The 16,184-nt window shown below is 40.4% G+C and overlaps 1 protein-coding gene across 1 annotated transcript; it reads right to left on the bottom strand.

The window, feature by feature from the left end:
- Positions 1-23: 23 nt before the first annotated feature.
- LOC131951153 (uncharacterized) lies at positions 24-11,616 on the bottom strand. The gene is made up of 6 exons (XM_059313447.1): positions 11,557-11,616; positions 4,410-4,552; positions 2,988-3,090; positions 2,647-2,774; positions 1,821-1,921; positions 24-217 (listed from the first exon to the last, which is right to left on the bottom strand). Exons 2-6 carry the CDS (start codon positions 4,542-4,544, stop codon positions 187-189), a joined length of 498 nt encoding a protein of 165 aa, XP_059169430.1. The 5' UTR covers positions 4,545-4,552; positions 11,557-11,616; the 3' UTR covers positions 24-186.
- Positions 11,617-16,184: the final 4,568 nt, after the last annotated feature.

Genomic DNA, 16,184 nt, shown 5'->3' with positions numbered 1-16,184 from the left:
TAAAAATAGCTTTAATCTCTACTATAAATATAGTTTAATTTATTTATACAAAAATAAAATTTCAGCAGAAAGAGATAGAAGATATCTTCATAGCCATGTAGGTCAATCACAGAACAAGAGACATTGACATGGAGGGTTTAGCCTATTGCAGGAAACTGTTACACTTGTTGATGCCAGGACAAGGCACTAGTATGGTTGTTGGCCGATGTAATTACCACTGAGGAATGTTACAAAAAATGTTTGTTTCGTAAAAGAAAAGTTATAAAAGGTTACATAAATATCAGAAAAATTATTTTTATTTATCATTATCATTGTTTGCCTAAACTTATACATAAATTTTATTTGGATATAAACCATTTGTTATTAGTCACGAGAATTTCTATTGAAACATGCTCTATATAGAAAGTTTATACTTATGTATGTAGCACAAATAACTAGCAAGGTGGTTATACAGTCTGATATTTTGTTATATGAGAAAACAAAACCTTTCTAGTATTTGGGCTATGTGGAAAACAGTTATACATAAAATATTTTTTAAAACCTTTAGTTACGCATGCAGATAAAATGTCGAGATGTAAATTTGACTTAATCTCTATATCTTTATACACAAAAATTACATCATTTATACAAGTCTGATATCGGCCGCCAACAAGCGCTGGGCGAGTAACTACTATGTAATCACCCAAGAATGTATACATAGCAAACACAAGGGACATTACCCCTGATCAATTACTTCCATCTCATTAACCCCCGGACGCTTTTTCATCCCAGGTAATTATCACGCCAATTATCGTTGCCAATCTTTGACCCAATTTTTTTTTCCTATTACGCCTCCCCTCCCAACCTCGAGAATCAGTCATTCAATTTCCCACGTGATATCGTAGAAGAAATAAGAAGCCTCAACTTTTTATTTTTTGTTTTTCTTCTTCGCTCTTAATTTTAGTGCTGGAATGGATCCCCCTCCAACTCAATTATGGATACGTGAAAAAAAAAAAAAACTGGTTATGCGCCATTGAGGCCATTGACTCCAATTTCAGCCTGCTTTTCTTTTTGGATTTGTTTCCATAGAATTGTCCAACCAAGAACAAACTACAAGGCAGCCGTTGATTGAGTTGTCACTCCTAGAAGAGTGGCTTTCCCCAGCTAACGAGCCTCATCTGCCCGAGTGTTCGAACTCGAGAAACTTCTTATGAAATAAGCTTTCAGAAAACAAAATATATCGTCTTTCTCACTTTTTATAGGTAATGTATCGAATACGAGACGGTGAATCCGGGAAAGTTAAGAATAAACGAATTCAATCCCGATCTATAGCATCACAGTTAGAGATTGCCATGAGGATGGATTAATTTTGGTGATAATATCAGGAAGGGGGTGGGGGCGGTGGATGATTGGTAGTGGGTACCATCCTACTCCCTTATTTACATGTACCTAAATATAGCAACAGGAACTTCCCGAGGAATATAATCACAGATACCTAAATATTTCAACGCGAACTTACCGTGGAATATATTCACAGATGCCTAAATATTTCAACGCGAACTTACCGTGGAATATATTCACAGATGCCTAAATATTTCAACGCGAACTTACCGTGGAATATATTCACAGATACCTAAATATTTCAACGCGAACTTACCGTGGAATATATTCACAGATACCTAAATATTTCAACGCGAACTTACCGTGGAATATATTCACAGATACCTAAATATTTCAACGCGAACTTACCGTGGAATATATTCACAGATGCCTAAATATTTCAACGCGAACTTACCGTGGAATATATTCACAGATACCTAAATATTTCAACGCGAACTTACCGTGGAATATATTCACAGATAACTAAATTTGGTAGCACTCCGGCCTTGCCTCCACATTGAGCGATAGCACAGCCGATTTGATTGGTTGCTTTCCAAACCATCTAAAAATATATTATGAAACATAACGTATTAGAATTTTGCAATACATTATGTACAGGAGTCCCGGGAAATTTTACGACCCCCCCCCCCTCCCCACCTTCTCTTTCTTTTTCACAAAACCAGATTGACATTTTCATTGTGCAACTTTTCCCCCATCTAGGCCTACATTTTGCAATTTGGTGTGTGTAGTAATGGGAACATTGTAAATAGAAACAATTGAAAAAAAACTATTAAAACACTAAATTGGACTAATACATCTCCGTTCCTGGGAGGTGTGGGGGGGGGGGGCACTGAGACGTTTTCCTTGAAGCTCGCCGGGATTTTCCCCGGGAGACTGACGGGCCAGTGTACCCCTGTACATAACCAAAACCTTGATCTACTAATTAAAAACTTCAGTAATTCAACCCTAAAAGATAAGTTTTTTTTGCTGGAAAACATATTTACGTGATCTTAGCATAACTAAGTTGATTTGTCGGCTATTTAAACACGACTACTTTGATCGTGTGTAGATAGATCTATGTGTATAACTATTTACATGCATGTGCAACTGTTCTTTGATCACAGTGATCTTGCTCAGGCGTAGGTGTGTAATGTGTGTTTACACGTGTGTGTGTAACGGTTATTTAAACACAGCTACCTTGATCAGGTGTAGGTTTGTGTATTTGTTTACAGGTGGGTGTGTAATAGTTCTCAGCTATCTTGCCCATGTGTAGGTGTGTATGCTTACCTGTGAGTAGTGGCCACAGGTTGGTGAGCTACTGACACATTTCCAGGCTGGGAAGTCTACATTGGCCAGCTCACTCTTCCATGAAGCGGCGCTTTTGTAGGCTAGTTCAGTGGCGTTGGTGTTGAGGGCTGGCGAGTAGAAAGTGTTACTGATCAATGTAAGAAAGTGAAAGTGTAATATATTAACAAAAATATTTTCTATTGCGTAAAAACACATAATATTGTAGCTTTATTTTGTTTAGTATTTAGACATGGCAGAATAATTCATTAATGTTTTGCAAGTTGGTATATTTTGAAAATTTACTTTTGGCAACATTTTAACAAACTGATCTGGCTACTTACGTCCGGATGTAAACATGTTTTCCCCGTATGGGCCGTGGCTGTGCTTGAACACACATTTGCCTGTGTAGTCGGTGGCGAAGTCGGCAAGTGTGTCGTTCCATGCCTGGTGAGGGTAATTATAATAACACATGTAAACAAGAGTGTGTGACTGATAAACGACAGTCCGTTTGACATCAACTTTGGGGGGGGGGGGGGGGGATTTTTATACCTGTGTTTGATAATAGAATTTTCTTTAAAGCAAGCTAATAAAAAGTCTAGTGACAATTTAAGCGCAATTTTCTTTATGTTATCCATAACAATTTTTAATTTTTTGTGACCGAACGAAAGGATATTTTTTTGCGCTAAAAAAAAAAAGACAACTATAATTAACCTATATCAACGGAAATAGTTTTATTTTAACGAGTAGGCCTACACGATGCTCAGTTTAAAAAAGTAGTAAATATCATCCTAGGCCTACACGATGCTCAGTTTAAATATTCTTCCTTGGCCTAAAAAAAGTAGTAAATATTATTTTGTGACCGAACGAAAGGATATTTTTGAACACTTTCTTCGGCAATATTGTTCTAAATTATGGCAGGAATCGATTGGTAAATGTTTTAAGTCGCTAAGTGGTCTGGTTGCCGAGATATGGACCAAAAACTGCATTTGTTTGAGGTGTTTTGGCTTTTCCGGGAAATCCAGGAAGGAATTCCGGGAATTTTTTTGGCCCACAATCATCCTTGGAACCTGCTTAACATATTTGCTTTGGAACTAGTCCTCGATATTGCTTCGTTGAGGAGGAGATACGACTTAAAGCTGCGGACACACATCCATCCATTCATTCATTCATACATCCAGAAATGACGAATTAATAATAGCAATTGTCCGTATGGAAATTGCGCTAAAAAGGGGACTTTGGTTAATTGTAGTTTACTAAAATACATAGAATGATAGATCTACATCATAGGCGTAGCGAGGGCGGAGCGGGGGTGCGGATGGCACCGGGTGACACCATTTAGGGGGTGACACCAAGGCAAAAATAGCAAAATATAATTATATAGAGAAAAAAAAAGATCATTCCATTTAAATAAATTATTCATTTGAGTTAAATTGTTTTTAAGAGCCGAAATTGATAAATCCCGACAAGGGGGGGAGGGGTGATGGCATCATAACGTAAACTTGCTAACTATGTTACATCAAGCTGTATTAATAACCGACTATAGATAAACATTGTTGCTATTAATAATCGTGCAAAGTTTTGACATATTAAATGTGGGGGAAGGGGGGTGACACCAACGTTCATTTCTAGGTGCCGCACCAGGTGACACCCGACCTAGCAACGCCACCACATTTTAATAGAATCAGTAGATGGAGACAGTAGAATTGATCACCAGATGGATGACATGCTTTGAGGCAACAAGGTAGAAAAGTTGATGAACTCACCACGGGTGGGAGTTGAAGCCCGGCCCGCACTTCGTTGTGGGCCTTAAGGAAGGCAGCCACGTCGCCAGCTGATAACGTGACAGTTGTGGCTTGTGTCACGGCAAACGTGGCAAGAAATATAAGAATGGTCTTCATTTTGTCACCTGTTGGGTAATAAATCAGATCACACGTGGTTACAGATATATATATATATATTTATATATATATATATATATATATATATATATATATATATATATATACATATATATATATATATATATATATATATATATATATATATATATATATATATATATATATAAATATAAATATAAATATAAATATAAATATAAATATAAATATAAATATAAATATAAATATAAATATATATATATATGTGACCTTCCCCGAGTCTATCCTGCCGACAACGCCAAATGTGACCTTCCCTGGCTAAAGCGGCAAGTCTAATTGAATTCACCCTGCTCGCAGCGCCAAATGTAACGAGTCTAACCACTCATTCCACACAACATTGACCACAGCATAGATACTCGAAGATGCAGGTTCATTATTGATCCTTTTATTACATGAATCAAAGAATGCTTCACAATAATATAATGAATCAAGAGAGATGTTTCAAAATAACAGTCTGAATCAACTGACCCCCAACAGTCCTCACTAGGCTTCATATAACTGAATACACATGTCTATTGTCCTTCTTAACACAATATACGGCTAACCCGTTCAGTAACCAACTTGATACTCTACTCCTACTCCACACGTCTCTACAGTTCGGCTTTCCCTTCTCAACTGTCTCTCTCTACCCGTCGCCTTCCCATCATCCCCTCGTATATCGTAATAATTACCATTAGTTACATCAGCCTGTCATACTGCGCCGCGGCTTTGCGATCGCCATCAATCCACATCGTTGCATCAGACCGTGATGCGTTTCTATCAATAGTATGAATCCAGTCTTTGGTAACTTACCCTAGTTACATCCACCCCCGCCTTTTTTTTGTGTGTTTTCAACCACAAACAACGCTTGACAGGTGCACTCCTTCAATGTCAAAAGCACCGCCGTAAAAAAAAATTATTGTTCCACTCACTGTCAATGTCGTCACATTCGTAACATCTTCCTCAGACACAAAACAGTTCTAGAATTCACATCCACCTTTTTTCGTCTGGTGCCTTCACCAGTTCACTTTTATGACTTTTTGAACAGTCTGTTCTCATACCAGCGCGACCATGAAAGAATTGATGGTTGCTGACAAAAAATTTCGTATTCTTTCTGTTTCTCAAACTTCTCCGCGGACCACTTATCTGATGGTCTACTGTCTCTCTGCTTTTGGAGGGACCGGGATCCTCCTTGTTGCCGGTATCCTCCCCTTGTGTATCGCTGTTGCGCTGTTGATGGTGACATGGTTCCGGGATGGGTATGAGAATTTCCGTTGTAGTTTCCGGTTCCCTAATTGTCTTAGGTTTCTTTGTGTGTAACTGCTCTTCTTGACTATGACAATATTTCTTTAATTGAGCAATATTCGCCCACCGATCCGGTTTGGTGTGATCGATGGGTCTTATCTTAAAGGGGCCACCTGCTACTTTAGGCATCTCCACGACTTGCCATATCTCCTGTCCCCAGAGGTCGTGGATTTTGTTTCTGCCTAACGGGTGGCTACGCAGTAATACCCTGTCGTTCAGTTTGAGTGGCGGGTCCTTTGTCTGTACCGGCGGTTCCCTTCGCCGTGCTTCATGTTCTAGTCTTTCCTGTACTACCCTGTACATTTCTCTAATTCGTCTCATATGTTCATTCACATATTCCAGTGCAGTGTATGAGCCAGTCATACTCTCCTTTTTTCCTAGGAACAAGTCAAGGGGGAGTCGAGCCTCCCGTCCGAACAGCAACATGTATGGCGAAAAGCCGGTTGTGGCATGGGGTGTGCAGTTGTATAGATATACCAACTCTGGGAGAAAATCAGGCCAACGTTTTTTCTGTTCAAGTTCTAGCGTACGCAGCAAATCATGCATGCTGCGGTTGAACCGCTCGCACTGTCCGTTTCCTTTCGGATTAAATGTGGTTGTTCTAGATTTGTTGATCCCGTAGTGGCTGCACAGTTGGTTAATTACTTCTGACTCGAAGGCCCTTCCTTGGTCAGAGTGTAATTGTCTTGGTATGCCATATTTGATGAACCAATGTTCTATTAAGACCTTTGCCACTGTTTTGGCAGTCTGATCTCGTGTGGGCACCGCCACAGTCCATTTGGTGAAAACATCAGTCATTACCAACACATGTTCCGTCCCATCCGATGATTGCTCCAACGACGTAAAGTCCATAGCCACAATCTCTAGTGGTTTTGTCGCTAATAGGTGTCCCGATGGCTGTCTCATTTTGACAACTGGCATTTTCGCATGCTGACACCTCACACAAACCTCACAATGGCGTTTGACCTCCATTTCCATATTGGGCCAGTAACACCTCCGTCGTAATATTTTGTGCGTCCTGTCCTGACCCTGGTGTCCTGCCCTGTCATGTGCCAACCTTAGCACTTCTTCTCGTAATTGTCCAGGCACCACCACCTGTTGTATTGTCCCATCTATTTGGTCATGAATTCTCCGCATGAGAACACCATCCTTTATACTGAGACGGTCCCACTGACTCAGTATTTTCTTTGTTTCTCGACCAAATTGTTCTCTTTCCCTTCTTCCTGGGAATTTTTGTTCCTGGACGTGTTTCAAAGGCGGCTGTAAGCCACTATCCGTTCTCTGGGCATCTCTTATCTCTTTGTGATTAAGGCAACTAAAATCACCAATGTCCATATGTCCGGGCTCTGTGGAAATGTGCTCCACCCCGGTCTGTCCGTTCTGCCTCACTTGCACCCCGTGAGGGATATCTGTTGACGCTCTGACCTCACATATTCCTGTCAGCGTTTCTTCCTCATCGCCCGGTCTCTCGTAAGGATTCCTTGATAAGGCGTCCGCATTGCCATTAGACCGCCCCGGGCGAAATTTTATCTCCAGGTCAAAGAGTGCCAATTCTGCTGCCCATCGCTGTTCGATGGATCCCAACTTTGCTGTCTTTAGGTGACTGAGGGGGTTATTGTCAGTGTATACCACACATTTAGCACCTAATAGATAGTCCCTGAATTTTTCCGTCACAGCCCATTTTAATGTCAAAAGTTCTAGTTTCATGGCGCTGTAATTTGTCATGTTCTTCTCTGATTCCTTCAGAGCTCGACTGGCATACGCAATAACCCTGAAACCTTGCTTTTGATGTTGTGATAGCACAGCTCCCAGACCTTTAGAGCTGGCGTCAATTTCTAGCCGAAATGGTTTGTCAAAGTCTGCGTATCCTAATATCGGCGCCTCTGTCAAAGCCTTTTTCAATAGCTTAAACGAGTTCAGGCATTCCTCAGTCCATAATTCACCTATCCGTTGTGTTTTACCTTTCTTTTTCTCCTTACTGTGTTTCTTTGTCATTTTGTTTACCAAGTCATGCAATGGTGCGGCAATTTTTGCAAAACCAGGCACAAATTTTCTATAATAGGAAGCAAAGCCCAAGAATGATCTGACCTCTACTGTAGTTGTTGGCTGTTTCCATTCTTTAACAGCTGCAATTTTATCTGGGTCAGTGGCGATGCCATCCGACGAAATCACGTAACCCAAAAAATGTACCGAGTTCAGACCGAAGCAGCATTTGTCTGGGTTCAGCTTTACTCCTATCTCCCTAAGACGGAGAAACACTTGTTCTAATCTTTCTAGATGGTCCTCCCAAGTTTTTGAGTAAACCAGTATATCATCCAAGTACACCAACATTATTTGAAATAGAAAGTCACTCATAGCACTCTGCATTACTCGCTGGAATGTAGCAGGTGCATTAGTTAGACCAAACGGCATACGGGTCCACTCGTACAGTCCCAATGGAGAAATAAATGCAGTTTTATGTTGATCGTTGGGGTGCATGGCCACTTGGTGGTAGCCACTAGCCAAATCCAAGGTAGAAAAAAATCTTGCTCCCCCCAACGCATCAAGACATTCATCAATACGAGGCAAGGGGAATGCATCCCTTCTTGTGATATTGTTCAATTTCCGGTAATCACAACACAGTCTTATCTCCCCTGACTTCTTTTTTACCACTACTATCGGTGCCGCATACGGGCTAGTGCTGGTTGTAATAATTCCCTTTTTTAGTAGATCGTTCAGGTGTGCTTTCACCGCAGAGTAGTGACTCGGTGGTAATCTTCGATAAGGTTGCGCCACCGGTTTGTCTTGTAGTAAGGTTATCTGGTGTTTTATTACTTCCGTGTAACCCAAATCACCCTCATACGAGGCAAATATATCACTGTATTTATTCAGCAATTCATTTAGTTTTGGGTCCTCAGTTTCCGGGAATGTATATGATCGGCCATCTTCTTTCTTCACCTCGGCCGTCACATTGACCGACCTAATTGTTACTTCATTACTGCTGGTATTGCTCAGTTCGATGCACTGTGCCGACCTTTGTACCTCGACGTTCTGTGGTACTCCTACCAGAGTGTTAGGCGGTATAAAAATTTCCTCATCCAAAACATTTGCCACTAGTCCTTGAACTAGTCCATTTTCCGCTGATGTGTATGTCCGCAGTAACACGACGCCTGCCCTCAGTGCGGCGCCACATGGTTCTATCATCACATCACCATTCACGCTTCTATCACCAATTTGTAATGTGATTGCCTTGACCGTGTTTGCCGGGACTGCTGTCCTTCCTCTGGTCTTGGCAAACCTGGCCAACTTGGATCCCCGACCTGGTGTGGTCGATCCGACAATATTTGTAAGAAATTCTGGCAACTGGCCAAGAATATTCATGCCCAACAGGCAAGGTATATTTGACACATTTGTCTCTAGGTTGTGTTTCGTCACGAACACCCCAACCTGCTTCAACCTATGTCCTGCCACCACGACATCCGCCAGAAAATAACCACAGTATGGAATGGTTAGTCCATTAGCTGCCGTCAGGCGCATGCATGTGTCAGGCCTCAACCTATGGTCTTTTCCTTTCATCCATTTGGTGTAAAAATTTTCCGTGATTGTCGTCACCTGGGAGCCTGTATCCACAATTGCCTTCACCGCGATGTCCCCAATCGTAATCACCATTTCGGGACAGACTCCCATCATTTTGCTTCTTGGGCCATACCCTCGCCCCTCTGTAGCCTGGCCCTGCCTTACAGAGGACGACCCTTTTCCCTGGCAGTACCGTGCCATATGTCCGGGTTGTGAACAAGACAAACAAATTGGCCGACCGTCGGCCGTCCATTGGAGTGATGGCTTGGCCGGACGCGGCCGTCCAACCCGTCCCTGTTTTGTCCCGTTCTTTTCCCGATTCTCAGCTGTTGACCTGCTTTCTAACCTCTCCAAACGTTGGTCAACCTTATCTAGGTGGGCCAACAGTTGAGCCATCATGGTCTCCATCGTGTCGGCCCCTGTGGGTGGGGATTGTCTCTGTTCAGGCACAGAGACTTTGTCCACCGAACAGTTCGATTGGTCCTCATCCTCGGACCTGCGGATCGCTGAGTTCCTGACCTGAAGGAAGGTCAACTGCGGTTCTTTGTGGACCTCCTCTTTCAACTCTCTTCTTAGGATCGGGGTTGCCAGCCCCTCAATGAAATGGTCCCTCAGTAGGCGTACATCAATGTCCGGTGTTTTGACCTTTACCGAATCAAAGGCCCTATTCATCCGGTGTGAGTACTCCATCACACTCTCCGCCAATCTCTGCCTCAAGCCTACGAACCCTGCTAGCAGTTGCGATCCCGACCGTCTCTCCCCAAAGGTCTCCATAATCAGATCCAGCACCTTATCTGGATCTGATTGGATGGTTTTATCGTGGCATTTGACCTCTGCCCTAACCGTCTCTCCTATGCTGCCCATCAGCAGTCTTAATCTTTCCTCTGGTGACATGCCTCTCGAGGCCCAGGCCGCTTTGACCTCTTCACTGAACCTGTTGGTTAACGTGGGATCACCGTCCCCGTAAAATTTGTTAATGTGGGACTCTCTGGGTAGGACCACTATATGGGTCTGCTTCTCGTCCAGAGTAGACATTTTATTCCGTAAGTAAAAAAAAAGAGTTCTTTCTTACCGTGTGTGTATGAAAAAATTTTCCTCGTTCCTCAATTTTCACTGTTCCTGAATGTCCGAATTCACACACACACTAAACACAGTTATGAACTAGGTTGACTATGGGTGCCTCAAGCGGCTGGTCTCGTTCAATTCATCCCGCTCGCAGCGCCAAATGTGACCTTCCCCGAGTCTATCCTGCCGACAACGCCAAATGTGACCTTCCCTGGCTAAAGCGGCAAGTCTAATTGAATTCACCCTGCTCGCAGCGCCAAATGTAACGAGTCTAACCACTCATTCCACACAACATTGACCACAGCATAGATACTCGAAGATGCAGGTTCATTATTGATCCTTTTATTACATGAATCAAAGAATGCTTCACAATAATATAATGAATCAAGAGAGATGTTTCAAAATAACAGTCTGAATCAACTGACCCCCAACAGTCCTCACTAGGCTTCATATAACTGAATACACATGTCTATTGTCCTTCTTAACACAATATACGGCTAACCCGTTCAGTAACCAACTTGATACTCTACTCCTACTCCACACGTCTCTACAGTTCGGCTTTCCCTTCTCAACTGTCTCTCTCTACCCGTCGCCTTCCCATCATCCCCTCGTATATCGTAATAATTACCATTAGTTACATCAGCCTGTCATACTGCGCCGCGGCTTTGCGATCGCCATCAATCCACATCGTTGCATCAGACCGTGATGCGTTTCTATCAATAGTATGAATCCAGTCTTTGGTAACTTACCCTAGTTACATATATATATATATATCTTTGTATATATATATATATATATATATATATATACACAAAGATATATATATACAAAGATATATATATTTATATATATATATATATATATATATATATATATATGTATATACCACATATAAATATCATACATATATATATATATATGTATACCTGTATATATATGTATATTGTATATATATATGCATTTATGTATATATATATATATATATATATATATATATATATATATATATATATATATATATATATAAAATAGGCAAAATGTAAGTAAGGTATCGTAAATCAGATCTAACCTGAACAAATGTCTCCCAATGGCCGTTCTGAGATCGAATGAAGTGGCACTAACCAATCTCTGGGATATTTATACCAACATCTGGGTTAGGTGCTGACTCCTAATTATTTATTCCGGCCGTCCCCGCCCCTCACCCCAAAAAAATCAAAGCTGGTTACGCCCAAGGTTAGAATTATATAGTTTATATTAACTGTTGATCTAGAAATCTATTCAGAGGATTTCTTTGATACGGTATATATTCTTCCACACGAGTCCAAGCTAATTAGTAATTCTAATTTAGAAAGATTACATTCGTTTATAGGCATTGACATTTTCGCTGATGTCGAATAGAGAGGAAACAATTCTTGATGATTCGATAATTCTCAATGTCAATGCAAATCAAGGTCACAGCCCAGTCTCCGTGCAATCGTTTGGCATTATGTAACAAGTATTTACTCAGTTTCTCTGTGTGTGTGTTAGATTGGGGTAACAAAATATCGCTACACAGTCGACCTATTTTCCTCACCCCCCTACAACCCCACAGATGTGTTTGATAAATAGCAGGTAATTTTATGCAATAATAATTAGTTCATCCAGTGCGCAAGTGCGTCTAGGAAACGCCCAGGAAACGGGTGTTCTTTTACGTCTGAGCTTATGACTTTGGATATTAAGCTCTACAATGGGGATCTATTACATTAATGTATATGTAATTAGACTTAAGTAAGGGGCCGTCCATAAATGACGACACACTCGTAGGGGGAGGGGGGTCCGTAATTTTGTGACGGTGTGTGATGAGGGGGAGGGGGCTGTTCAGATGGTGCGACGTCACACTTTTGTAGTATAAATAAGCAATGTTAGAAAACGAATTTTAGCCGTTATTTCGTGTTTGAGAAAACTGTTTTAATAAATTGTAATAGGAATTGATCAAAATACTCTATTTTGACAGAGTTCAGACAAGATTTTGGAAAAATATCAATGTTTTAAGAAAAATTCAACAGCAATTTTGAGGGGGGGGGGGTTGTAGGCTGAGGTGTGACGTCATTTTAGGGGGGGTCTGGCTTTTTTTGACGATGTGTGACGGAGGGGAGAGGGCGGGGGGAGGTAAAAGTCGTCAAAAAAAGTGTGACGTCATTTATGGATGACCCCTAAGTATAGCCAAGTTTCAAGGAACAAATCCTTCAATTTCAAGCTAAGTTCTTAAGGAACAAATCTATTGTGTTTCAAGCCAATCTACAAAGTAACAAATTTATTGTGTTTCAAGCCAAGCTACAATTACAACGGAACAAATACATTGTGATTCGAGCCAAGCTTCAAAGTAATACATTCATTGTGTTTCAAACCAAGTTCTAAAGGAACAAATCCATTGTGTATCAAGAAAGTCAATTTATTCAGAATTACGTGCTGTAGAAAGTTTGAAAGCAGAATATAAAACAATGGGCACCAGCTGCGTGAAACAGCTCTATCTGTGTCAGTAGGCTACACTGGTGTGAATGGGTTAAATTTGTGTCAACGGGCTATACTGGTGTGAATGGACTACATCGGTGTAAATTTGTGTCAACGGGCTATATGAGTGTGAATGGGTTACATTGGTGTGAATGGGCTACACTTGTGCCACGGTCTTTATTTGTGTCGATGGGCTACATTTGTGTTAATGGGCTACACTGGTGTGAAAGGGCTACATTTGTGTCAACGGGCTTTACACGAGTGTCAATGGGCTACATTTGTGTCAATGGGCTACATAAGGTGTGAATGGGTTACATCGGTGTGAATGGTTACAATTGTGCCAATGGGCTAAATAAGGTGTGAATTTGTTACGCCTATATGAAAGAGCTACCCTCTGTAAATAGAATAACTGTTTGAGTGACATACAATTGTGTGAAATGAGCTACATGTGTGTGAGTGGCTACACTTAATCTATGAGAAGTGCTACACTTTAATTCTGATAATGGCTACACTTAGGGTCTAAAATACTCAAACTTTAGCTGTGAGAATTGATTCACTTTAGTCCCAAGAAAGGCTTCACCTGCGCCATGTAAATGACTATATTTTAGTTCAGAAAATGGCTGAATCTGAGCTCCAAGTATGACTACTCTTAAGCTATAAGTAAAACTTTATGACTACTCTTAAGCTCTAAGTAAAACTGTATGACTATTCTTAAGCTCTAAGTAAATTTGTATGAATACTCCTAAGCTCCAAGTAAAACTCTATGTCTACTCTTAAGCTCTAAGTAAACCTGTATGACTATTCTTAAGCTCTAAGTAAAACTTTATGACTACTCTTAAGCTCTAAGTAAATCTGTTCATGAGCACCGAGCATGATAATCTTAGCTCTGGTAAAGGCAGCTCTTAAGCTCTAATTGTGGCCACACCTCAGCAGGGCGAACCTTCTGATAGCCGAAATTGGCGTAAAAGACAAAGGAATTCTCACCACGACGAATCTACCATTACTATTTTGCAGGTACAGCAACAAAATAGTACTTCATCAATAACACAGATTATAGATCTTTTCTGTATATCAGTATAACCTCTAAAGCACCTTTAAGTCATTTTTATGTTAGATGACGGATATTTCCTGCAGCCTTATCCACATTTCTTCTTCTTCTTCTTTCTTAATTTTAGTGTTGGAAGGGATTCCTCCCAACACAATTAAGTATACGTGTTAACTGGTTATGCGCCATTGAGGCTATGGACTCCGATTTCAGCCTGCTTTTCGTTTTGGATTTGCATCTATAGCCTTTGTATTCTCTCAATATATGCAGGATATGTATTTTAGTTGAGCGATCTAGAAACAGTCGAATGAACCAGTATCATATTGATTATTTTAAAAATTCGAACGTTTCTGGATTGCAGATTTGAGCTATTTTATTCGGCTACATAGCTGTAACAGTGTGTTTACAAGCAGTCTTTCCTCAAGACTTTTTTCTCCGGGAGGGGGGGGGGGGGGGAACACCAACATTTTCCGGTGGTGAGGGACACTGGTAAAAGAATATGTTTTCTATGTAAATTCCATTTTGTTCGTTGGGGGGGAGGGGGAGGGCTCTAAGCACCCCCCCCCCTCTCCCCGAAGAGATGTGTGGAAAAAACTATGTTTACAATTCATCTCACGCTATCTCCTACTTAGCCAATACATGATCAATAAGTACACTTTAATCATACTATCAAATACTATAAGGGATTCAAGGGTCTACGAATTAGTTTTTATTTATAGTTCAGGCTTATGGGCAATAATTCTCAATAAATTAACGTAATCAATCTACAAGGGTTCTTGAGAAACCTGTTACCTGAATCTCGATACCAATATAAGAATTGCATTTCCCCATGTTGCTACTCAGTGATCATTGTGGCTTATTACAATAATTGTATTGGATAAAGGTAATTGAACAAAACTAACAAATACTTCTGAACAGAGTAAACGTATTTGCTTATATTAGTTCTGTAGACAGGATTGAGGGGGCGGCTCATACGCTACCCCACGGATACAAATTTGACTGCTGTTTTATTTAAGTTGTTTTCGGAGACTGCGCAAGTTTCTGTTCCATGTTCCAAGTTATTAATATTTATCTATATCTTTATCTATATCTATATATCTCTCTCTCTGTATATATATATATATATATATATATATATATATATATATATATATATATATATATATGGTTTGAACATACCCCATATATAAAAATCACACAGTTGATCATCATTGTGTATTTGTATGATAAAGCTTGTACTACCTTATTGTGGACTAGTACGCGCGCTTTAAAAGGTTGTATAGGTAAGCGGCTGTGGTGATGTGTTTGTGAAGCTAGATGAATTGAGAAGGTGGCAATTCAATTTTTACAAATATTTTATACATATACACATAGATATTAAAACACAGTTCCGTACTCACGGGCTAATGAAGAGCCAGCTTGCGGTTTTGCCGGTCTATAGATATTTGCCAGTGAGTGTATAGAAAAAAACAAGTTAATAAAAGTCTAGTGACAATTTAAGCGCAATTATCTTATGTTATCCATAACAATTTTTAATTTTTTGTGACCGAACGAAAGGATAGTTATGAAAACTGTCTTCGGCAATATTGTTCTAAACTATGGCAGGAATCGATTGGTAAATGTTTCAAGTCGCTAAGTGGTCTGGTTGCCGAGATATGGGCCAAAAACTGCATTTTTTCGAGGTTTTTTGGCTTTTCTGGGAAATCCATGAAAGAAACCCGGAATTATTTTGGCCTATGTTCATCCTCATAACTTGCTTAACATAATTGCTTTGGAACTAGTCCTCAATATTGCTTCGTTAAGGAGGAGATACGACTTAAAGCTGCGGACACGCATCCATCGAATAATCGCAATTGTCAGTATGGAAATTGCGCTAATTACGTCAGGAATGGGGGGGGGGGGGGGGGGGGGCAAAGGGACAACACAATCGCAGAAAACAAAACTTATAAAAATTAAACATCGATTTGATAAAAATCACCGTAAAACCCCAAAATGATCTGCTAAGAAAAACAACAAACAGAAAAACGTTTCTATCGCATAAAAACACTATGTAAGAGTTTGTAGTTTAGTGTCAGATTAGGATGCAACGCGGAAGAGGGGTTGAGGCTTGGTTTAAGCAACGTTGACATTTGTTCTATAATTATGGTAATGAATGAATATAT

This window comes from Physella acuta, unplaced genomic scaffold, assembly GCF_028476545.2.
Source record: "Physella acuta isolate Inbredline_101_S28 unplaced genomic scaffold, ASM2847654v3 ptg000801l, whole genome shotgun sequence".
NCBI classification, from domain to species: Eukaryota; Metazoa; Mollusca; class Gastropoda; family Physidae; genus Physella; species Physella acuta.
This window is presented reverse-complemented; position numbering and strand designations above follow the sequence as displayed.

Coding starts and splice junctions, on each gene's coding strand:
- LOC131951153 (XM_059313447.1), bottom strand. CDS start 4,544: ATGAAGACCATTCTTATATTTCTTGCCACGTTTGCCGTGACACAAGCC. Junction 2,775..2,987: donor AAACATGTTTACATCCGGAC/GTAAGTAGCCAG, acceptor TCTACTCGCCAG/CCCTCAACACCAACGCCACT. Junction 1,922..2,646: donor CCTGTGGCCACTACTCACAG/GTAAGCATACAC, acceptor ATATATTTTTAG/ATGGTTTGGAAAGCAACCAA.